General features: G+C 35.7%; 1 protein-coding gene across 2 annotated transcripts; it reads left to right on the forward strand.

The window, feature by feature from the left end:
* The first annotated feature begins 3,789 nt into the window (after positions 1-3,789).
* Positions 3,790-24,163, forward strand: tdrd3 (tudor domain containing 3). Of its 2 annotated transcripts, XM_066706677.1 has the most exons (14): positions 3,790-3,938; positions 5,347-5,431; positions 5,943-6,008; positions 8,229-8,389; positions 12,437-12,578; positions 13,945-14,016; positions 15,277-15,426; positions 15,912-16,058; positions 16,378-16,537; positions 16,756-16,881; positions 20,135-20,973; positions 21,314-21,439; positions 22,692-22,828; positions 23,914-24,163. In XM_066706677.1, the coding sequence occupies exons 1-13, from the start codon at positions 3,889-3,891 to the stop codon at positions 22,806-22,808; spliced, it is 2,241 nt and encodes a 746-aa protein (XP_066562774.1). In that variant the 5' UTR covers positions 3,790-3,888; the 3' UTR covers positions 22,809-22,828; positions 23,914-24,163. The 2 variants fall into 2 exon arrangements, with proteins under 2 accessions (XP_066562774.1, XP_066562775.1); XM_066706678.1 differs by lacking the exon at positions 22,692-22,828.
* Positions 24,164-25,784: the final 1,621 nt, after the last annotated feature.

The raw sequence follows: 25,784 nt of genomic DNA on the forward strand, positions 1-25,784 counted from the left end.
TTCATGTTCGTCTGTAGCCGCTTCCAAACAAAAAAGCACCACAAAAGTACGGTACCCATCAAGCAAGGTATCAAACAAATTTCGATTGGATGTTGTTGCCGCCTGCATTGTTCCCTGCCCTTATTCTTGAACCTGCTTTAGAAGCAAAAATAAAGAAACTTTTTGCAGTGGTTAAGGTTGAGTCCTATAAAATACTTTCAACAAAAAGCTATTGCATGTTTCAAAACTATATGCTGAATAGCACCACAGAGGACCCCAATTTCTAACTGTATCTGGAATGTGGAGCAATATGTGAACAGTATAAAACATGTGACATCTACCATATAATTTCCTGTCCTTTTCAAATGTGTGCCAGTATCTAGGTGCAATAAATATATCAATCAGGGCAACGCTGTTTTTGTAATGTATAAATGGCATTACAAAAAATAAAAAAGATTGAAAAATGTGTTGAGAAGAACTGACTTACAAGGGATACAGGAATGTTGGGAGACTGGTCTATTGGCATAGCAGGTTTATCCTCTACTGGGTTAAATAAAAGGAAGTCTTTTCACTCCATACATACCTGTTTGAGCAGTGCAAGCAGATTGTGCCTGACTTATCATTCCCTCATGCGTTTGTTCTGACCTTTCCCCTTTTATACATATTGTCCAGGATGAAGACACCAATTGCTACCATATTTAACCTTAAACTGTTTTACATTTTGAAAAATAGCTCACAGGAGCAGCTTGTAGCGATCCTGAAGCCTGGGCCTTTTAGTCATACGGTGAGGTCACTGCACTGCTGTGTGGGAAACCAAGGTTCGAATCTCACCATGGCCAGAACCCCCCAGTACGTTACAATATTATATGACAGAGTTGTATCACCATTACACTACCAATTTAATCCTGAGAATGACACATTTTTATTTCATTGATGAAAGGCTTGAAAAATGTAGTAATCACGTGTTTTCCCCAAACCATACCCGAGAAGGTATTAAACGTTTTTGGGAATCTGGGGAAGCAGCTAATTTATAAAGGACATCATGGGCCATATAGAACAGACTGGGATGCCATCTGAGTTGAGTGTTAAGCTAAAAGAGTTTTCCTTTTTTTAAATGATTTGTTCATTCATTTATTTTTTACATGTAACCATCATATATGTCATCTATTAAATATTGCTGGTTGATTATTTCTGTAGTATCTGTGTCTCCATTATATGTTTCAACTGTGGAACTAAAGGCATTATTATAACATTTCTATCTTCATACAGATGATCCATAGAAAAGTTTTAGTTACAAAAACTGCCCAAGCTTTCTTTTATTAGTCTGGACAGTAGAGATGTACACCCTCAAAAATATATATATACTTTTTGAAAAAGTATTCTATTATATGAAGGAGTAAATCAGGTGGTAGAAGTGCCACAAGCATTTGAAGCAAATGACTCAAAGCTTCTTGTGTCAATCCAACTGTCAGCACAAAGGCCATGAACCAAATAATAGTTTGTCCAAGAATAGATGATGCTCTCTTATGCAATGGTTTGATCGTTTTTTTGGTTCACTTTTGGTCTAGAGGAAGCAAATAATGTTTTTGATTTAACAAATTCTTAGTGCTCATTTTAAAATATATATTATTAATAACAAAGTCCCTTAAGGTTAATGCCATGCCATATATTTTTTAAATATTATTCTACTTTTTACATTTTAATAATATTTTTAGAATATTAAAAACATTTACTCTGGTTTACATTAATATAAAAATGATTAAAATAGATAACCCTGGATTACAGTATTACACTACATAATTGAAAAAGTAATCAAGTATACTCAGGAAACTGTGTGTATATGTTTGTTTAACTCATATATGCAGGCCACAGTACCTCTTCTAACATATCCATTTTCATGTCAACCTCAGGAATGCCTGTAATGTCAGACTCAATTTCCTCAGTGTATTCAGCTCCACAGATACTAAGCTTTGGCTCATCATCAAAGTCATGAATGTCAGCTAATCTGGAATAATCAAATGGATATTAAAGAAGGGTTAACATAAGGGGACAATATATTACATTACATTACAGTTGGTAATGTTGTGAGGGATGCTAGAGTGTATGGATATTAGCACACTTTCCTGATCAATGAACAACAAATAAAGTTAGTTCTCAAAATACAATTACACACTGTAAAAAGATTTATAAGCAAAATGTAACTGACTAGCCTGTCTTCATAGTCCTTATTTTTTTATATTCTTTCTAGACTTCATAATTTATGATATGGTCAAGAGAACTGATGGACAGCAATCAAGTACACTGGCTCTACTGATAAACTGTATTTGGCTACGTTATTGTAAACAAAATACTTTAGTAAAGTTAAACTCGTGCTTATTTTTTCTTATTACCTTATTATATTATATTATATTATATACCTCATAATGTATTCTGCTTGTTACTGATTACTTCTACATACTATTACTGATGCATACTACTGCCTAAACTAAATTCTACTACTACTTTGATTACAAACTATCACTGATCTTAACCTGCATAATACCTTAAAAATAATAAATATCTAGTAATATATTATGCAAAAAGTACTGTCACAGACAAATTATCTTTATTACCACAGTACACCATACTCCAAGTTAGTGTTTTTAGTACAGTACACAACCATTTTCCATACTTTTTCCATAGTATACCATACACTTTCCTGTGTTTTCTCCACAGTACACCACACTACACATTATTGTGTTTTACCACAGTATGCCACACCAAATTTTACTATGTTTATACCACAACACCATACTACATTTTGCTATGATTTGACCACAGTACACCACACTACACTTTACCATACTTTTACCAGATGCACCACGAAACACTTTAGCATACATCTACTATGGTACACTACACCATGTTTTAAACACAGCACACCACACTGCACTTTATTGTCACATGTGATAAAAGTAAGTGTCACTGTCTCATTGGCTCATATACATTAAGCTTATTATTTTATCACTACACCACTTGTATAGCTATTGTATGTTTGTCAGTGTGCTGCAATTGTTTTATAGGGAATGGACAGAGGTACTGTATATACATATTCATATGACCGTCAAGTAATTATATTTTAAAATAAAAGCATTTGAATCATTCACTTTGTTTTATTGCAGCTTAATGCCAATACAAGCCATGCATGTTATAGAAAATTAAGCAGAGACTCATAATTTCAACAGCTGAAAATCCTCACTGAACACTGGACGATATTTTGACTGCATGTGACAGTACTATTGGATAACCTATTCTTGAATATGTATTATTTGTATTGTAGTCTGGAGATTAGTATCAGTGATAGTATGTAAGCAAGTTGAAGAGAGTACTGTAGTATTAATATTTAGGTTAAGGTATGCATCTGTGATAGTGTAGCGGTAATATAATATTAAAGCAGGTAGGTTAGTGTCCATAAAGTTAAAATAGGTATGTATGTCAGATGCAGTGTAACTACAATGTGTAAGTTAGTCGATACTAGTGAATGTAGGTTAAAGTCTGATAATTTACAACGTAAAGGTAAATCTCTTGTGCGTAATCATACATTCATACTGTCTAATGCTCGAAAATATACTCCAAAATAGTGTAAAAAGTAAATTAGCCTAGTCTTCCATCCCTTAGTAACATGGAGCTCTCTGGCCTCATTTTGGAATGCATACGTGCATCGTCATCGCGTAATGACCTTTCATCCCTGACCTACAACCCTTATAAGAAGTTTGTTGTATTCTTTCATCTCGTAAACATTTTTTAAATAAATAAATAAAATAAATACATATATAATATCAATACATTAATATATGATTTTACAGTGATCAATACTTGTTTGTAAAGTGAAGTTAAAAATACGATTTAGTCCGATTGTTTGAAACCCGTATGGGGGGAAAAATGGCTGATTTCAGCTCAGCTCTCTCCAAAGAAGGCTGGTAGGTAGCTTAGTATTCATTGATAATATCGTAAAATGTACTAGTTAGTGAGTTATTCTAAATTATATACGATTCATTTTTCGTGTGTCTAGTAAAAATAAATAAATCGACTCGATATATTCCTATTTAATAAAGATGAAGACTGGTATTGCGTGAAGGCCTTATGTAGCTATCGTGTATAATAACTTTTCACCACCGAGCATTGAGTTCCCAGATACCGTGTGTAAGAAGATGTACACTCGTATTTGTTGTATTTGTATTTCAACTCTTGTATGGCTTTAAAATACGTGTATCGCTTTAACATGTCTGTATAAGTATCTATCACATCATATGCACACGCACATGCATGCATACATACATTAAAATAAACGCTGTTCATGTACCGTATTAAAGCCATTCTGAATTGTGTAGAAATGTGCAAGAGATGTACAGAAGTGATCATATACACAATTTAAAAATAGCTATTGCAATGTTGTGATATACTATTACACATTTACCTTTAAACGTGTAGGATACATTGAGGGTATTATTCACCAGCACATGATGTAGCTTTTACAGCCTACACATGGGAAGCACACAATGCCACTATCCACAGCAGAGCTAGTTAAATTAGCCTACATGTTTCTTAGTAGTGTTGATATTAGGTCTATGAAAGCGCCTTTATCTTGCATTTGTAGTAATGCTGGTTGATTATTTCTGTAGTATCTGTGTCTCCATTATATGTTTCAACTGTGGAACTAAAGGCATTACTAATGCAAAACGTAGCGCAATCAATGACATTGGGCGAAATGTTAGTTTATTCAGACATGGGGTGAAACATATTTGCATGTTTTTTTTTTCCCTTTTGTTAGCTTGTGTTTATCATGGTATAATTCACTAAATACATATTTCTGATGCATACATTGCAAGGCCTTTATGCATGTCCAATAAAGTAAATAACCAGATTGTAGTAAAACTCTTAATTTATTTCTGTAAAAAGTAATCATTTATCTTAATTTTATCAGGCAGTGCAGAGATTGAAAAGTCAGTTGACAGTTTGCTCCCACTAGGTGATGCTGCTGTTACTTTCTCATTACTGGCTTCTGAAGAATTAATTCAAATGAATGACAGATCTTTTTAAGGGTCATGCCATAATATTTGCGTTACTTTTCAGATATGATTTTATTCCCACTTTGGAATACTTTGAGTGTGTATAAATGAGAAAATTGTGACTTATATTAAGGCCAGCCTATTATTTATTAAGCCTAGTTTTTCTTATGCATTACCTTGATAAAAAGAGTTTTGTATACATCACCTATATTCCACAAATTGTTCAGTGATACTGTTTGGAGTCAAAATAGCATATTGAACCCCCCACCACCCCCTATGAATTTAACTTGATTTGGAAATATTTCCTCTGTTTTCACAGGTTTCTTTCAGATGAGGGAATAGAAGCCTGCACAAATTCTTCCGAAAAATCTTCCATTCATGAAATAATCAGAGTTGTGCTGAATGTAGGTTTGTTTTACATCCATTGTTTTCATTGCCTATATATCATTCCTGCTAGAGATTAGAACTGGAAACAACACATGCATTTTTAAAGGGATTAAGTATTTGTTTCTATGATAAGACAACAGCTTTTTTGATCTGTACTTAGTCTTTTCTGTTCAAGTTTTGAAAATTCTCTGCTTGTGATTATAGATGTTAGTGGAAAACATTGATCATTTATGTATAATAAAACAGTGGTGCTGTTATTGTTTACACATGTTTACTGTCATCTGATTTAAAATATGATTTACTGTGACCTTAAATGAGCATGTTTAGTCAATGGTATTGTGTCAATTAATTATTAATATGCCTCTTTGTTAACCGTTATTATAATTAACTTCAAGAATCAAATCTTAATGTGTGAATGGCTTTCATGGACATCACTTGTAACCTAACAATTTCAAATCATTTACAATGAAAAAAAAAATCTTCAAACCTGCATATTAAGTAATACTGGTGTTATTAATTTATCTGTAGAGTGATTTGAGACCCCTTGGAAAGAAATTTCTGCCAAGTGAAATCAACAGTGGAAGAGTTGAAAAGGTAAGTTATTCAGCAGTGTCTGATTTATGTGTGCCCGTTGTAGGTTGCAGAAGGGTGATAAGCAATGCATGAACTTGTTTGAGCAGTACAATTTAATTACACGCATTTTGTCATGTGTCATTTGTTACTTATTTTGGTTATTGTTTGAGGATTTTATATCTATAGAAATATCCCTTAATGTTTGTGTTAACTGGTTGTCATAGTAAATTGTATTTGTTGTCATTGTGCTGAATGGGTAATGAAAGATGTGTAGCATTTGTTTTGTTTTGGTTGATATACACAGGAGGCATGGGGGCGCAGTGGTTTGTGCTGTTGCCCCACAGCTCCCTGTGTCCTTTAATTGGAGAATAAGGGATATTACACAGGTTTTAAGAGGTGGGGGGGAACAAAAACAACACAATCACTATACTTACCTGTATTATCTTATATGTAGCAGTTTGTGTATATATGTATATTATATAAAACTGTAATCTTTGCCTCAAACCATTAATTATCCTAATTGTTGCCATATAAACCATTACAGATGATCAAATGATGAGACATTTATGAACAACAAACTGTCACAATATGTGCTTAGGTTTGTTCATACTCTATGGAAATGCCAGCATGACCTGATTTATGAAGCCAGTATATCTGCCACTGTGAGAGGCCAATTCTGGCAGTATTGCTGCACAACTAATGTTTTGTCTAAGACCTTCTAATGAGCCAGCATTTCCCAGAGCGCTGCTCTTTATATACTGGCGCTCGACCAATGTGAACACTAGCAACCCCATATGTGTACTGCTCTCATGTTTTTGTCATGGGATACAATTAGAGGTTGTAGTTGCATTCTGGCCTGTTTGCAAAAGCCATGCATAAATTCATCTCTAGGCTAAAACGGAAACCTTGTGGTAAGTATTTAATTGTTGCTTGTTGTTCTATGACTAAGCACTCTTATTTTTGTTGAACACCACATATGTAACCTTACATACACCTTCTTCATTAGTTTATTTACCAAGAACAGCCACACAAAATCAATCATGTTTTCACTTCTCTGTATTCAGTCAACAGTGAGTATATGAATGGGAACTTGATCAGAGATCCTGATTCCCAATAATCAGGATTAGCTTTAAACTTTTTTTTTTTGGTCTTGATTGAAAGTGCCAAACAGGCATTGATAAAATGCATATAGTCCTTTAACATTTTAATGTAAGGATTTTCTTTTCTTTTCATTATTTGAAGTGCTCTGTACATTAGGGCGTTATACTAAATACAAATGTTTGATTTTATTTAAAATTAGACTAGTGCTAGAGTTGACTAATTAGAGTTGAAATCACTTCTGCCGTCACTTTTGTTGCCTGTAGAAATTACAATGTTTTGTAATGTAAAATACGTGTTCATATATATTTATTGACATAGCTTAATTGTTGCATATTACAGATGTTTGCTTTTATTTTATAATAATGTAAATATAAAAATAGTATGTTTGTTAGGCAGTGATCCATGGATAATTAAAGACTTTCAGTATCTGGCCCACATCTCTGCTTTAAACCCCATCAAACAACTTTGGGATGTTACAACATCCTGCCTGGGGCTTAGAGCCATTATACCACCCTCCCTATTGACAAAAAATATAAGGAAAGAAGTATGACAATCTTATCAGATGTGAGATGTTATATTTTTATTTTAATGCTTTATTTTAACTGCCAAATATTGCAGGAACAATTGAAAAATAAATTGGTATATTTATTATGATTGCTCATATGTCTGCCAATTTTTAAAATCATAATGATTGTGATGCCTATGTTATATATCAAGGGTCAAAGTGAAATATGGAAGCATTACTTCTAATGGCCACAAGATGTCTCTGACAGGCAAAAGGAGAAAATGTGTTTATCAGCAGTACCATACTTTAGAAACATGCCAGACTTTCAAAGAATTTACAAAAATATTGGCATTTCTGTGACAGAAAATAATAGAATTATAATATTATATCCTTTGTAGTCCTTTGTTGGATTTGCTGTCAGGGTAGATGTACTGCTGGGAAATACAGGGCTTCAGTTGCCCTTTTTCATGTGTTTATTTGTAGACCAAATCCCAATTCCTTTCCATTTGTAATATGTAATCGTTCCAATGCCCTGCATTTTAGTTTTCACTTTTAAAGGATGAGGAAAAAAAGACTAAAGTTATTTTTGCTCAGTAATGGAATAAAACTGAATTATTGTTCATGCTTTTTCATAGCTTGAGGGCCCATGTATTCTTCAACTACAAAAAATCAGAAATGTGGCAGCTCCTAAAGACCATGAAGAATCGCAAGCAGCGCCACGGATGCTAAGGCTGCAAATGACAGATGGCCATACCAACTGTGTGGGGATTGAATTCAAATACTTGTCAAAAATAAGGTGAGGAAACAATATTGGTGTCACTGTGTACACTTAGAATAAGTAATGTATAAAATAAAACGCACACAACTCAGATTGTAGGGTTTTTCCTTATTTGTAATCCTTTGATGTTAAGGAAATAAAGTATTGTCATCAAAGGGTGTTTTGTTTAATCACAGACATGTCTAAACACTTAACCATTCAAAAATGAAAAATGAAGTTGGTGTACGGGCTCCTCTGTCCTGATCGCACAGAGAATACTGATTCTGAGGATGGCACAGTAGAGGCTTATATTTGTCTCTGCAACCTATTCACAATTTTTTTTTTTTTAGAATTTTGTCTTATTCCTATTTTTAAACTGTTTAAATCAAGCCTTATATTTAGATGAGCAAATACTAAAAATATACACATTCGCATAATTGTTGACAAACTTAAAAAAAAAAAAGCATACTCCTTTTAAAACAAAACTTAATTGACTTTATTAAATGTCTTCTGAAAGTTTTCTCAAAGTAATTGTCATGCTTGCGCAGGACCCATGCCTGTGTATGCTGTGTAAACAATGGCATTGGTGCGATATCATACAGGGACGGATGTACAAACTATGTATGTATAATGCTGTAACAGAATTGTTTTGGCTTTTGGAATATAATTCATGTAAATAGGATTCAATTCACTGTCAGAAACGTGTTATGTTCATTAAACATATTACATACATGTTTAAAAATCTGTTTCTTATGAAACTGCATTTTAAACATTCAGTTCACTTAATTTAATCTCCAGTTTCATACTGCTTTGCTGACCACATTCCTTCCTGCTCAGTGCTTCAAGAGATAAGATAATTGGCTTCTATGGGGGGTCAAACAGGCCATAATACATCAGTTTGTTTGTGTACTATATTGGTTTGTGTATGTACTTGGGCACACTGTATCAGTTTGTGTACACACTATATTGGTTTGCACGCACACTATCGGTTTTGCACTTTATACTGAAAGTAGTAAATACTAAAGACACTGGAACACAGTAACCTTGACATTTGGGTTAACTATAGTAAAGACTACCTTCTACAATTCAGAGTTTGTGTCAACATTATATATTTTTTGTTATATTATTAATAATAATAAAAAGAATAATGGATCAGTTGCAACAAACTTGCAGAGTTAATATGGAGCTGCGTACTAAACACGAGCTCATCTCCAGTTAGTGCACTGCTTTCAGTTCTATTCAATCGACGCATTAAGCCTAATAAATAATGCATCATAATTTAAACTTGGTTAAATGTTTGCGGAGATTGCTTGTTCATCCATGATATACCAATTTCAGTTGCACAGCTTATATTAAGCTTTCTGGGGATCTTCTGTGCATTTAGCAAACAATTCCAAACATTAGATGTTTTTTTAAACATTTCTGTTTTAAGTTTCAATTATATAGCACAACACTTTCCTGTAAAGATGGTGGATAAAGAAATAACTCAGAGTGGTCTTCAGGCATGCTGGCAAATGGGGGCTAGAGCTCTTTTAGAAGAAAAAAATAATAATAGTCCAATGCCTGCAATATCCAACAACTTTTATTTAAGTAATGGGCAGTATGCAAATCAAATGTTTTAAATGTAGATAGGCTATGTGGGACATCATAAGTGTGGATTAGTATTAAAGGCTTGCAGGGTTTTCCAAGCAGTAGACCCAACTCATCATTGCGGGTACAACAACATTTTATTTATTATTACTGCAGTACACAAATATCACAGGGACGAAACACACATTCATACTTAAAAAGTGATCTGTAATGTCTTGCTCAGATGACATGGTTAAGTCATTCAGTAATGTGTTGCTTGAGGACAAAGCTCGCACTGCTGCTACTGCCTTGATTTCCCTTCGTCCCTCTAGTCCTGCCCTGCTCACTTGAGTCACGTGAACAACCGATATGGTACACACACAAACCAATATAGTACGCATGCAAAGTTGTGAACCAATATAGTATGCAAACAATCCAATGTATTATGGCCTGTTTGGCCCCCCATAGGCTTCTCTAGGTTTCATACATTTTATATTGCTAGAATAAGTTTGCCCAAACAAATCAATGAATAATAAAATGCATGAAATAAATGCACACACAAAGGTCTAAGATTGACTGTTATAATGTACATTTTTAAAATGTAATTGGCCTACACCTTTATCTGTGACAAAATGTATAGTTACAGAAATGTTTACAGGTACAGTGAAGAATTTTAAGGTGATTTAAATAGTTGTATTATTTTGTTTATAAAATAGCAATATAAAAGTGTGCCCTGTTTTGCAAAAACTGAAGGGATTAAGTTTATTTTAAAGTCACTCAACCAGATAAGAAGAAATTAAACAAAGTCTTTGTGATGATTATGTTTTTAAGCATCTATCTGAAATAGTCTCTGCACAAATGGCCTTGGGTTACAAAGAACTGGTTTGTTCAGAATAGTCAAAGTGAAAGCCCTGTTAGTGATAATGACAGGTTAGACAAAATATGTATGTTAGTTTCCCCAAGCAAGAATACTTTGTGTGCTACCCCTTTGTGATTGGCAAGTTTGTAGTCTAGTTTGTTTTTTGTGGGGTTGGCCTTGCCTCTGTTGATGCAGATGTTTTTATTCAGGTTGCATAAAGATGATTTGTAATTGCTGCTGAATTCACTGCCTCCTGCTCATTACAACATACAATCTCACTGGTCCCAATACCCAGTTCTTACACATTCTGCTTGTTTTATCACAACTTGCAGATTTGATTAAATAAGTAATTCAATTTAATAGCTAAAGATAAGTTAGATGTGTTTGATGTGCCAGTACTGTTTCAAGTTTTTCAATACGTGTGATGCCCACAATGTCCTGATAGCTATTGTTTTATCTGGGGTGGTTTTTATACACTAAAGGTACAATTGTAGAACACTGATACTCCCTGCTTTCCAAATGATTGATTCATAAAATCTTTCAAATGCAGTAAACACATTTTTGTTTTAGAAAATACTTTAGGTGTGGCTGCAATTTTGACCTTCTGATAATTTTCCCAACAGATTTTGCATTCCTTAGTGATCTGACAAATATGATTAAGTGAAAATGCAATTATCTGTCTTTTGGAATTTACTGTTAGTCTGTCACCCAAAGCCAATGTTAAATTGCACTGTGATACTAAGCATTATGAAATCCACATCTTCATATCCAACTGCACATGTAGCTCGATTCTACTAGTGTGTTGCCAAAACCTCATTTAAATTGCAGGGCTGATTAAGTGTCAGTGATGGCTGTCAGCCAGCTTTTACAGGTGGGCAAGTCCAGGTCTGCCTGGATCATTTTATGAGAACAGGCTCCTTAACGAAAATGCCTTTAGAACCCTAATTAATAAACTAGTGCATTGTTTACATGGATTCTTGTGACATTAGAATATTTCCCAGAACCAAAAAGAGAATAAGGAAGGGTATGGCGATTTGTTGGCTGGGGTGGGACAAATTGTCGGTGGGGGGAGACTGCAGGAGGGCACTTTCTGGGTAGTAGGACAGGGGCCGTTGCCTGATTATACCTTCTGTACCAGGGAAGGAGTAATATCCTAAATGGGAATGGGAATATTTAGATTTAAAGCAATGGGAATTTTTTTCCAGATTGTTTTGGTGTGAGTCACAAAAGGTGCCCCAAGGGATCTTTATGGAGTTGGAAATAAATGAATGAATGGAATGAATTTCTTACACTGATATGAACAAATCAGTCAAGTGTAGCTTTTGATGTTATTTCCCTCTTGATCTCCCCTTGTAGCTCCACATCATCGACTTTTAAAAAGCTTTTGTCCTGCAGACTTGCTTTATTGATCCCAGAACTTTTTATTTTATATTTGAATGGTCAATATCGTTAACTCTTACTGATCTTTGTGCCCACAGTGTTTTAAATAATTTTTACTAAAACTAGATACTTCTGATATTTATTTATTGAGCACTAAAACTAGAAATACATCAGTGTCATTACAAGTCCTCTATTTCTATATCTGAGATGAGCAAAGAATGATTATTAATAAAGCCTGTATGATGGGTCCTGGTTTATTTTTTTATTTTTCTATTTAGCTTAAACACCCCACCTGGAACAAAAGTAAAACTTCTTGGGACAGTTCTGGTGAAGAATGGATTTTTACTGCTTGATGACAGCAAGATTGTTGTCCTTGGAGGAGAAGTTGATCATATGATTGAAAAATGGGAACTGCAAAGGGTGAGGAATACATCTAATTACTTTCAGTCTTTCCTTGAAAGTCTTTAATTGAAAGGAAATTTAGGTTGTAGAACCCATTTAGAAAATCAACCAATTTTACCCCCAATTTTACTGTAAACTTAATAGCACACTTAATTTGATCGTATAAAACCACTGAAAAATGAATTATATAGATTGAAAATGCATATTAAGAATGCAAGTCTTGCAATATATAATCTGTTAAAAAAAAAAAAAGTTAAATGTATTTCTGTATTCATGTATTCATTTGAGTAATCAAGGACAGTTTCTATAAAGTGAGCCTTTAAGATCAAGGTTTGTCTCCTGCAGTCCCCTGTTAATACAGATGCTTTCATAAAAATGCATATGCTTTAACAAATTAGATGGGTTTACTTCCATGTTTTCTAAAAACTCTACTCATTTGTGTTAATATTGCAGGAATCTGGCTACCTTTTGTGAATAGTGGACCCAATTTGTCCATTGTCTTGCATTACTGCTATATCTCTATATCTTACAGATGGCATATTGTGGTTGCCATCCTGCTAATTATTTTTTAATCTGTTGTGGTAAGCAAAACAGAGTGTAAAAGACTGCCAGGAGTTGTCTAGAATTGGACTCTAACCACAGACAGCTAGCAATTGTGTTCTTCTTCAACACACCAAGAACAAACCAAACATAGAACCCGATAATAACAGCCCTTTGTAAAGTATCATCTTGCCAACTATGTAATTCCCTTTGAAATTATTATTACAGCTTGTATTTACAATCATATGATACTTATAAGGGACACGGATAGAATAAATTCTACATTCTGTAATTTTACACCAACATCAAAGGGCTCTATATGTATTATTCATTTTGTCATAAAGCTTTGCAAATATATTGCTTTGCTGAAATGCACTTTTTTCTTAGGACTCAAATTGTAAAGATCCATGTAAAGGTATAGGAAACATTATCATCAATTAACGGTTAACAAGAGGCATTACAAATTATAACAAAAACTACCTCATCAGAAGTGAAATGTAAAAATTGCTATTGCGTTTAATTGAAGGAGAAAAAAAAAGATAGGTTATACCAGAGCAATTATTATTCTTATTTTAGGGATCACAGAAAGGACAAGAGCCTCTTACCTTACATACCTAACAGGCCGAGACCCTCTCTTTGGTTAGACTGAATTTGGTTTATTGGTCTCTTGAACTTTGTTGCTTGCACTGTTCTCTAGCCGAACAAAACAACACGAATCCCCAGTGTGAGCAGGACCTTCGATAAATAGTTCCATGGTTCATTGTTCACAATATAAAACACTGATTTACATGTAAAGATCTTGTTTGAAACTAATCTATTTGTTTTCCTTCCTTCCATTTTTAAGAGTTTGGCAAAACACAGCAGAACTAATATTGGTGCTGAAGGTGGTCCACCTCCATTTGTCCCCTTTGGTCAGGTAATTCACTTAAATTCCTCTCGGCTCTGCAGCATGTCATCAATTACATTTGCAGCTGCAGACATTTATTCTAAAATGATAAGTGATTCAATATTTGTGATTTTTTAGTAGAATAGAAAAGGGCTTGTGTGCATGACCTGGTAGATCAGGGTTTCAATCCTGATTCCTGAATTCTGACGCCAACTGTAGGCATCCTGCAGCGTATCAATGTTTATCTGTATGTTATTATTTAAGGTAATAAGATTTTGGGAGGTATAGGCCTAGATGATGCACATTTATTTGGTGTGAACATGTTTGGTGTGAACCACAGTGACAGAAGAGTCCTATAGTGATTGAAGCAAAAATATGCATAAAGGCATAAATGTATATGACATTAAAAATCCTAAATGGCAATTCTTTAAAGCAGTTAAGTTTTAAATAATTGTTTTGTCAGTACAGTGAATTCACTAGATTATAAAAGTATGTATTTTGTGTTTTAGCTTTTTCTTCACTGTGTGCATCATCTTTCAATTCTTCATAGCACACAGAGAGGTAGACCTCATATTTTTATCCTTTTAGGTTTTACTTTCTTTTACATATTTCCAATTTGTAAGTTTGATGTTGCCGAAGTTTTCCTTCTTCAAACTGATGATCTCCCTACCCTGAGAGTGCAGTGGCTTTATGAAAAGACACTGCCCTGACTCATTATCGGAGTCGCTTCAGTCTGTTTAACTGGTGAAATGCAGTATAATTAAATGTCATCAGATATCAGAACAGTGACAGTATGGTATATTAATTTCTATATGCTTTTAGTAAAAGATCAAAGTCTCTTAAAAGCATTTGTCGGCTTATCCTTCTACATTATCATTTTTATAAATCATTCCAAGAAATAAAATGCATGCTGGTATTTCTTTAAGAGTTTGTTTTGCAGGCTGATTCTTGTCTAATCTTTGTGAAGGGTTTTATTTGTTGATTTTTCTGCTTAATTTGTGAACTGTTTTTGTAGTAGTTAAACATTTTGTAAAAAGTTGCTGTAGTTTTTTTATTACCTAAAACTTACATACACATACAATCAATACAACTGAATAATTTGTATTCCTACCATTGTCCTCTCTCATCTTATTTTATTTTTCAAGAAAATATCAGATTTTATTTGATTAAACCAGAAACCCTCATATTGAAGTCATAACAGGGTTTTGCTTATTGAATGGATCTACATGGAAGGATACCTGATACATACTGTGTTTCTTTTACATTCTTAAGATAATATTTTGCTTTTAGAAATGTGTTACTACAGAACAAGTGGATACCAGAGAACTTGATCAACGAAAGACACTGCAGGTCACCAATGCTATGAAACCTGCTGATGAAAATGATGATTTTGAAAAGCAAAGGATTGCAGCTATTGCAGAAATTGCAAAAAGCAAAGAGGTAGGCTGGAAGATATTTTTTCAATTGTACAGAACCACAATGACTATCAGAAAGGACATCATACTTTTTGTTAAGCTGCAGGTACTCAGAAGTGGCTTTCTGGAGATAACCAGAGTCAAACAAGAACTATAGTTCAGATTTTTAGAATGCAAAAAAATCTTTTTTTTAGTATTTTACAGATTGGCTTTTTTGTATTTTAAGTGATATATTGTTTATTTATAGAAATTAGGTTGATTATTTAGCATGAATCTCTTAATGAATCCTTTTTCTCACAATATTAATTTATAAGTAAAACTGGAAAATAACACTAAGACTGTTATATTGTATTGAAATAGTGATGTGATGCCCTACGTAGAATTTTTGAAAGTATGAGATTGCTATTTTTTTCTTTAAGTCTGTAATTGTGTTTTTTCTTCTGTGTTGGAGTAAACACTTAAGAATAACCTCTCTCCTGTATTTAAAAATCTCTCTATGTATATTAAAAGATGAGAACATTTGGAGGTGGAGGAAATGCAGGAAGTAATCTCACTACACCTGGCTTGACCAACAAGAATAGGGACTCTTTCCCCAAAAAACGTGAAGAAAAGCCAGCATGGACTGAAAACAGGTCCGACAGTCTTTATCGAGAGTTGGTAAGTATCACTAAAGCAATGACAATGTCAATAAGCAATGTCAGTTTTGCTTATAAATGAACTATGTATGCTGTTAAAACTAAAATGAAAGTTTTAAGCACCCATTCTTCTTTGAAGTATGAGAAAGAGGAAACTTCAAAGCTTTAGAAAAACACTTATCAGATTGATAAAATGTGAAAGGAAGTTGTTCCAAATGTTGTTGTAGTTTAAACTGATTTTATTTGCAAATATTTAGATCATGTAAGGTTATTTGTTACAGTTGTCAAAAATATATTCACATTTCAATGCATATATTTATATATTTTCTTGTCTTTTACAGGTGGATGAAAGGGCTTTAAGGGACATCATGGAAATGGGTTTTAATAAAGAAGATGCACGGCAGGCCCTTATGGACAATAATAACAACTTGGAAGCTGCACTGAACTTTCTGTTAACAGGCAATAGGCCTTCCAAACCTACTCAGGGACCACCGCCAAGAGGTAATAGAACTTGAATGACTGAGGCCTTTATTTATAGTGGTAATAAAAGTGTAATTAATGAGTCATTCTAAAGTGACTGTGGAAATCGCAATTTTAAATGGCATTAGATCAAAGCATGACACATTAAAATGAAACTGATAAGAATAATTATATTTCTTGTCAAAGCATTAACCATACCAGACGTATTTCATAGTCTTTTTTTTTTTTTTTTTAAACAGGAAAGGGGAGAGGCAGAGGAAGAGCAAGACTTGATGATGATGAAGAATTATCTGGTGGTAGGCCTTCAGGCCCTAGTACACTATTTGATTTCTTGGAATCAAAGATGGGAGCATTCTCCATTGATGGTGAGCTTTGTTTTCTTTTTGCTAGGGTTGCATAACGAAAAAGAACACTTGACTAAGCCTAAACCCACAATGACAAGGATAGCAGAGCGTCACGGCGCCTGAGGGTTAGCAGTTTGAAGTACCTGGGAGCCCAAGCTTGGGTGCACTTTGAGGCGGTAGACCCTTGTGAAGGTGTGGCACCGTGAAAAAGAGCCCACGACGTGACCCCTCGTTGAGTGCGCTGAGATGTGTTCAGACATGGGAACATTAGCAGTCTCGTAGGTGAGCCGGATCGTGTCCACCACCCAGTGCGCCAGTCGCTGTTTCGAAACCGCCCTCCCTCTGGTGGTTGAACTGTAGCAGACAAACAGCTGGTCGGATCTGCGGCTCTGCACAGATCGCCGCATATAGCACCTCTAGGCCCGGACAGGGAAAAGTGTGTGTAGTCTGTGGCCCTCATCCGGTGTATGTGGAGGGGGATGGAAAGACTCCAGGACAATAGGTTGGTTTATATGGAATGCTGACACGACCTTGGGCAGGAAGGCCAGGTTCATCCTGAGAGTAACTCTGTCATTGCTTCCTGAGAAGATCAGACAGGCTTTATCCACAGACAAGGCATGAATTTCACTAACTCTCCTTACCGATGTTATCGCTACAAGGAAGGCTACCTTGAGCGAGAGGAAGCGGAGCTCCATGGTGGAGATGGACTCAAAGGGAGAACCGCTCAGTCCTTTCAGCACTAATTCCAAGTCCCAGGCTGGAATCATGTCCTTTATTGGTGGTCTCAAGCGTCTCGCACCTTTCAGAAACTGGATTGCCAGGAAATGGGCTCCTGGGGAGACATTGTCAGTCTTGTCATGGCATGCTGAGATGGCAGCCAGTTAAACTTTCAGCGTGGATGCAGATTTCCCATCTTCAAGCAGCTGTTGCAGAAAGCCCAGGATTGTCGATATGGGGCACAACTCTGGATCCACAATTCTCTCTAAACACCTGTTCTGGAAAGCTGACCACTTGTAAGTATATTGGGCCCCGGTGGAGGGGGCCCTGGCCGACTGCAGCGTTTCCACAACATTAACAGACAGCCCCAGAGACATCAGGTGGTGCCTTTCAGGGGTCAAACCCACAACTGCAGCTGTGCTGGGTTGGGGTGCCATAACAGTCCCTCTGCTTGGCTCAATAAGTCCCATCGAAGCAGAAGCTGCCATGGATCCGCGCTTATCATCTGTGCCAGCGTCGCAAACCAGAATTGTCTCAGTTACTGGGGGGCAATCAGGAGAACTTGAACTCCTTCAGTGGAAGAAGTGGTAGTGGGGGGAAGGCATACAGCAGTTCCTTCATGGGTGAGCAAAGGTGTTCACACCCAGGGAGCTGCCTCCCATCTCCAGGGAGAACCACAGAGGACGAGGTTGTTGCCTGTTTTAGCGAAGAGGTCGACCTGAGCTCGTCCCAGCCTCTTCCAGATTTGCTCTACTGACTGAGGATTCATTCTCCACTCTGAGCTGTCCGGACCTCCCCTGGAGAAAATGTCCGCCGCTGTATTGGACACGCCCGGAAGGTGTATTGCCTGTATGGAGCGGAGATTGTTTTGCGCCCACAGGAAAAGTCTGCACGCCACACAATATAGTCTGGGGGAGTGTAGACCATTGATGTGTTGTCCTTCCGAACAAGGACGTGTCTATCTGCCAGACCATGGTGAAAGTGGTGCAGCGCCAGTCACACTGCATGCAGCTCTTGTACATTGATGTGTGCGGCTGACAAGAGGCCGCTGCACACTCCTTTGACTCCTATCCCATTCCAGACAGCGCCCCATCCTGTTCTGGAGGCGTCTGTGATGATGACTTCCCGTTGGGGCAGGCATCCCAGAGGGGAGCCGAGGCACAGATTGTTCCGATTTCTCCACCAGGACAGTGCCTGCCAGTATGTTCAGGTCACTGTCAGTGGGTGGTGTTTGTGTCTCGCTGGGTGTAGCTTGTGGGCAATTACCCAGCGTTGTAATGGGCACGTGCATTTCTCCTACAACTCGATTCTGTCTCTGGACAGGTAGGCGAGCATTTTCTGAGAGTCCAGGTTCATTCCCAAGAAGCCCACCGTCTGTGCGTGTTCGAGGGAGCTTTTCTCTATGTGAACTGCGAAACCCAGAGCAGTCACGTGACATGACATCGGGTGTATGTTCCTGCGCCTGAAGCCTGGAGTCTGCGCACACCAGCCCAGTCGTCCAGGTAGTTCAGGATCCGTATCCCCTTTGTCCTGAGGGGGGGCCAAGGCTGCGTCCATGTACTTCGAGAATGTACAAATATAAAGAAGCTTTACCTCTGAAACATTAATATTCAGTATGAAATATGATAAGAAAACAATAAATGTAACACTGCCTGAATGTGTTTTATACAGACTAAGACTTACGTGTGGTGTGGCATTTTCTTTTTGTTTTTAACCCATGCTCATCTTATGAATTCAAGCAGATGGTGAGGCTTAATTGAAGGAATTAAGATAGCTGTTTAAAAGTGGTTCTGTTAGACAGCTTTTCTTAAGTCCCTGAGATCACTGTTTGTTGGCTTGCTGGAATAACATATGGTTTGTAAGGAAATGAAGGGAGCTGATGAATATAAATAATTATTTAGTTTCTGATGTTGGAGGGGAAAAAAACTTTCTTGCTCCGTTACATTCTTGATTAATTTTTTGTGTAATTTATGCATTTGTAACTGTTTAAATATGATGTTTGCTTGTTTTCAATATTTGATTTACTGCACTGAAATATACTGCTATTAATTCTGCACATATATAGTACTGTGCAAAAGTTTTAGGCAGGTGTGAAAAAATGCTGTAAAGTAAGAATGCTTTCAAAAATAGACATGTTAATAATTATATTTATCAATTAACTAAATGCAAAGTGAATGAACAGAAGAAAAATCTAAATCAAATCCACCCTTTGCCTTCAAAACAGCATCAGTTCTTCTAGGTACAGTATACAGTAGGGGTGGTCATATAATCGTATTTATTAGATCTAGATATACATTGCAGTGAAGACAGTTTTGTTTTGCACAGCACCCTTTTCATGGTTAGCACCACCTGATGCATCTAGACGATTTACATTACAGGACTACATGTACGCCTAAGGATGTTCTGTCAGTTTTGACATTTTTCCTGCTATTCTGAGACCTTGTTCACTTTTCTTAGTTTTGACTTTTTAAATGTCTTAATCTCTGACACTGATCTTTTGATAGGTTTTAGTATGATATGAAAGAAGTTTGATGGTTGTATTTGTTTATCTTAACAGAGCCAAAAAGCCAATTTTTGCAAAATAATCAGGAGCATTTCAGTAAGACAATTCACCAAGGAAGAGAGAATTTTCCAAAAGAACACATGCAAACAAAATACCCTCAACGCAATGAAATGAGGCCCCAAAGAAATGATAAACCACCACGATTTCAAAAAGACAATGAGTTTTCCAAACAAGTCCAGGACAATTCATGCTCGACACGATGGAGAGGCCCAGACAAAACTAACTCTGGAGGGTCGGAGAAATGGCTGGAGGAGGGAAAGAAGGGGGCCCAGCTGCCGCCTGGCAATGCACGATCACGAGAGCACACGGGGCCGGGACATTTCCAGCAGGGCCCAGAGGAGTTGTTTAAGAAGGGCTCACGGGAAAATACTATGCAATTAAAACCCATGGAGAGCAACACTTTCCAAGACTTCAAAGGAAACTCTCGTCTTGAGCACAAATTTGATGCAAACCGAAAGAGAGGGAAATTTCAAACCCCTGATAATATTGAAAAAAAGTCAAAAGCAATTGATACCCCGAACTTACCAAATTCATGGGTCATTAAAGATAGTACTGTGATCCCTGACTTAAGTACTGTTAGAACTGTTGTGAACACCCATAATATCCACAACGGAGAGTCGGAGCATAAAAGGACTGGTCCTATTAAACCTACAGGCTTCAACTCTGCTGAAGATTTTGAGAACAAAAATGTGTTCTATAATGCTGGTCTAAAAAAAAGATCCGGGCCAATCAAGTGTGAAAAAGCTTCAATTGCTTCAGAAACTAACCCTTTAGGGTTTGACAACTGGAAACCAGGAGACCAGTGCCTTGCCCTTTATTGGGAAGATAACAAGGTAAGAAATTGCTTGTATGTAAGAATTGTCATGTATGAATTTAGCAAATCTCACGAATTACAGATAGTTTTTGATAATTGTCTGGTCACAGTCCATGTTTGTTAGTTGATAGCTCAGGTATTATTGAACATGTTAAATTGTATATTTATTTATGTATTTATTCTCCAAATATAACAGCATAATTTACAGCACAGAGGTTGAGGACTCGGTTGTGTACTTAAAGGACACTCAATTTGAACCATCTCCGAAGTTGCAGAGGTTAGAATGTGGCAAATATATAAATAAATACAAATGTAACATGTTTCTTTAAAAAATGTGTATTCTTTGTTCCCCTAAAAAGTTTTACCGGGCCAGAATCAATGCTGTACATCCTGCAGGAACCACAGCTGTAGTAGTGTTCAGTGATTATGGAAACTATGAAGAAGTGCTTCTCCATAACATCAAACCTGTTCACACTGAGACATGGGTGGGTATTGCCTTGTTTTGTTTTTAGGGGGATACATCTCAGTGTGTTGAGTAAGCTGGATAATTTAAGAAATAAAATATAAGGTATTGAATGCTATAGAAAATTGTACTATAAACTTGCTAATGGTATCGGTCAAGTCCATAGACAAATTCCAGAATGTTAAATTGTCGATTAGAATTTATAGAGAAAGCAGAAAGCAGTTTTATTTTCATAGTATTTATTTATTTTAAAAGTATAGAATTAACATGTAGGCATATGCTTCAATATTTTTCTGAAGAAATATAGCTATGCAATGGAAAAGCATTAATTTAAATTCTGTAATTGTTACATATGGAAAAGTATCCAGTTACTATTTCTGTTCACTAAATCTTGAGACCTGGGTTTCATGAGTTTAAAAGCTCTGTCTGTTTATTGCAAAATTTATTTTATTGGAACAGCTAAAGCTCTTAAAGGGGAACTTGGTGCATATTTGTCATATCCCATTCCATTTCTGTGTGGATTTGAAGAGGTCTAATTTTGAACTGATTTGATATTATTTTTTATTTTTTCAGCATTTGAATTGTTGGTATTAAATCTTTTGTTCCCTGTCTGCAATAATGGTTATTGAACAATTAAATTATTGCGGTATAGATACATTTTTGGTTGTGCTGTTAGAGAAATTAAAAAAAAGCAATTTGCTACAGTCTGTTTTTTGAGGTCTTTATTATTTTTTGATGGTATTGGTCAATTAAAATGATTTCATATAGAAAAGGGTCTTCCCCTTCTGCACACCAGTCCAGTGTAGAGTGCATTTTCACTTCTGAGTGAAACTCCCAACTCATTAATTGGTGATATATTTAAAATAGTTTGTGTGATGTAGGCTTTGTGTTGTACCACTTGTGCATTATCCTGGATCCAGCTCAGTGTAAGTTAAGATGATGTATATTCAGATATTCCAAATTCCAGCTTTTCTCATACTGTTGCTAGCACCATGTGTAGAACAAAACATGTTGTGGCTTTCCCAAATGTGAAGGAGGGACTTACCCCAGCATTTCACAGTGGATTCCCACAGGGGGGAAGGTCAAGATTCATTATGTGTGAATTAGATTGAAAAGCCAGTTCGAAATATGATACAACCTGTTTTGATCTTGCCAAAATCCCACAAAATTAAACAACCCGAAACAAACACATTTTCACCTGCTTGTTGCTACCATATCAGGCTGCAGCACAGTTTAGTTTAAACATTCAATTTAAATTGATTGTTTGCTCACAGGATGAAGATGACGTATATTATGAAAACTCAGTAGAGTATCGTCGAGGTGGGGATGGGCAACCAAGACGCACAAGGCCTACACAACAGTATTATCAGCCACCTAGAGCTAGAGACTGATGTGTGAGGAACAATTAAAGGTAAAATATAATATGACAGGTCATTCAATATATGCTGAGTTTCAGATAGTGATATTCTAAATTGATGTGAATGCTACACAGAAGGTGTAACATTGCTTTTAAAAATCTATTATTACTACCAGTGTAATTTAAATGTACCCAATTTCATTAATGTATTCATACTATTTAAAAGAACCTCTGTGGTACCAAGCAAACCAGTCATGAACTGAAGTGCATAACGAAAAATGCCGGATGAAACCTGGTAAAAATTTGGAGAATATCAGATTCACTGTAGTGCAACCAATTATATTTGTATGTATCAATGCATCTGTAAGTTGGCATGAATATTCCAGTGTCAACGTTTGTTCATAGGATTATTTTCTGATGCAAATCGTGTTATGTTTTGCCTTTAATTCACTGTTTGCAAAAGTGACACATTCAGAGCTCAATAAAATGAATTTTGCTGCAACATGTTCAACACCCAGACAAGTCCTATATGCTTTGTTTAAGCTGAATGTATTAATTGAGGTCAAACAGCATTGTTTCCATGGTTTTAGGAAAGAAGACGACCGCATATTTTCTATGCAACAGTTCACCCTTTGCTAACAGTACATTTACTGAGCACACATTTGTTTTAGGGGAACTGTTTTGTTTTATTTATAAGCAAAATAATAAATGGTTCAGGAGGCTGTGTGTTCCACAGTGTTATGCTTATTATTGCTGAAAATGTTTTGAAGCCTGAAAGAGTAGTTCCCTTTGAAGATGCATTGCAGTAGAGAGATTTCAAAAAACCAAAAATAAAGTGAAATTAATTGAACTGGTTCCTTTATCATCTTATCAATTATCTGGTACTTTTGCTACTGATTGTTTTTCAGCAAAGGTATCTTTGTGTCATTATAATGATCCCGTTAAACATTCAAGACAAAGATTAATTATCCACATTAACAATTTAAACCACTTTAGTTCTATGCTGACTTCATATGAATAGTGGGGGGAAAAATAATCCAAATGTAAATATTTGTCAAGTGTAAAATAGTTCCTGCTAGTGCAGATGCATATCTAAATTTAAGTTGATTTTCTAATACATTTTTATGTTTTCCTTTTAGGGAGGTTTTTCTAAGAAGTTCTAACAGGAACACAGGCCTAAAGACTTTGGCTTTGGCTGAAGAAACTTCTTCCAGTAAAACTGACGATTTTCTTCCATCTCTGAGTATGAATGTGTAAAGAATGGAAAAATGAAAAGGGCTTTAACCGTGGGAGGTTACTCCAACAACAGTACATGGAATACTTTGTAATATACAAGTATACAAGTTCTCTCTTAAACTTGTATGATAGCTAATAAAAAGTTGCACAATTCCTTTTGTAGATTGTTCCTTTTTTTGCATGTCAACAATAAACTGTTTTAATTGTGCAAATATTCAAAAAGCATTCTTATGATTTTGAATAGAAGTTACAGTTGTCGTTGGGGAAAATAACGTTTTCTTTATACAGTGTTCGCCAAATGTGGAGAATTGATTTAATTAGCAAAATTGCATGTTCTGCTAATGGAATTATCAGCCATTTGACAACAAATGACAGGAACCTCACACTAACACACACCTTCAGATGAATTTATTAAATCTGTAAGATGCTGTAAAGTTGTACAGTAGTACAGAGCATGAATATTCCCAAAAGAAAAATAGCTTTTCCAAGAGATGATCCAGCAATAAACTGCTTATGCAGACAGTACTGTGTTATTTATGAAGCAATTTGACACTGCACACAAGAAAAATGTAACCGCAAAAAGTATTGTGAAGTATTGTGGATTTATGAAGAGGGAAACAAAATACCAGCAATAACTTGGCATCCTGTACTGAAAGACAGATGAAACTGTTCAATAACAACTAATGCATGGTGAACTTGGGCCTTGTCATCTTGGAAAATTAATCTGCTGCCATGATGGGGACAAAGTACAACATGACACTTAATGATGATGGCTTGGTCAAATGCTACTGTGGCAATTATTGCAATCTGTCACTCAGTTTTTCTAGTAATCAGCACTTAGTCTTGACATTATTATAGTTACAATCAGTGACTTTGCCATTGTGTTGGAATGGGGACAAGAAGTTGTCTGTATACCCTGGAGTCGTCCTCTGCCGCATCCCAATGGCTTGTGCACTTTTCTTTTGTCTGTTGTTTCATAACTATTGTTTGTAAAGCAAAGCAATTTTCTTAATTGTCTAATAGAAAATCCTTTAAATATGTCATAAATCCATTATATATATATATATATATATATATTTTTTTTTTTTTTTTCATTACCATGTTGAAGTGACTTTTGAAACTTTCATAAAGTGTAATAATTTCTGTTTAAATAAAGTGGTGTCATTATTCTCAGATGTGGTGGCACAAAATTAGGGAAACTGAATAATTTTCCGGGCTCTTATTTCGGCCCCATAGACATCGAGGAACATGAAGGAATCTGATGAGAAACCAGGAACAAATTATTTTACATTTAAATCATCTCTGCAGGGTTTTGCTTATGATTTTGATATTGCATATCATAGTCGCAATACAAATACATTACACAGAAATGATACGAATTTGTGAATATGATTGTGCCTTGCCAAGTTTTTGTTTTATGATAATTGTCATGAATGTGCACAATTTGTTTTTGCTTCACAATATGAAGTATTTTTCACTTGCTAAATTAAGCAAAAGTCCCTTTTGGAAGTGCAACCAAAGTGTTGTTAATGTTAAAATGTTGGTTGTTTTCTATGAGCAGCTTTGTATGAATAGTAAGAAGCTCACGTAGCTGGTGGTCCAAGTTCAGTGTTAATTTACTGACTTGTTTCCATTCAGGTTACAATCACTGAACCGAACATGGTGTAAAATGATCCCAGCTGGATGTAATGTAGATCCTGCCAGCTGAACAGATATCAGTTGCAGATTACTAGCAGGATGTTAGTTGTGTATCAGCTATTGCATGGTATTTATT

The sequence above is a fragment of the Amia ocellicauda genome, chromosome 6 (genome assembly GCF_036373705.1).
Source record: "Amia ocellicauda isolate fAmiCal2 chromosome 6, fAmiCal2.hap1, whole genome shotgun sequence".
Taxonomy (NCBI): domain Eukaryota; kingdom Metazoa; phylum Chordata; class Actinopteri; order Amiiformes; family Amiidae; genus Amia; species Amia ocellicauda.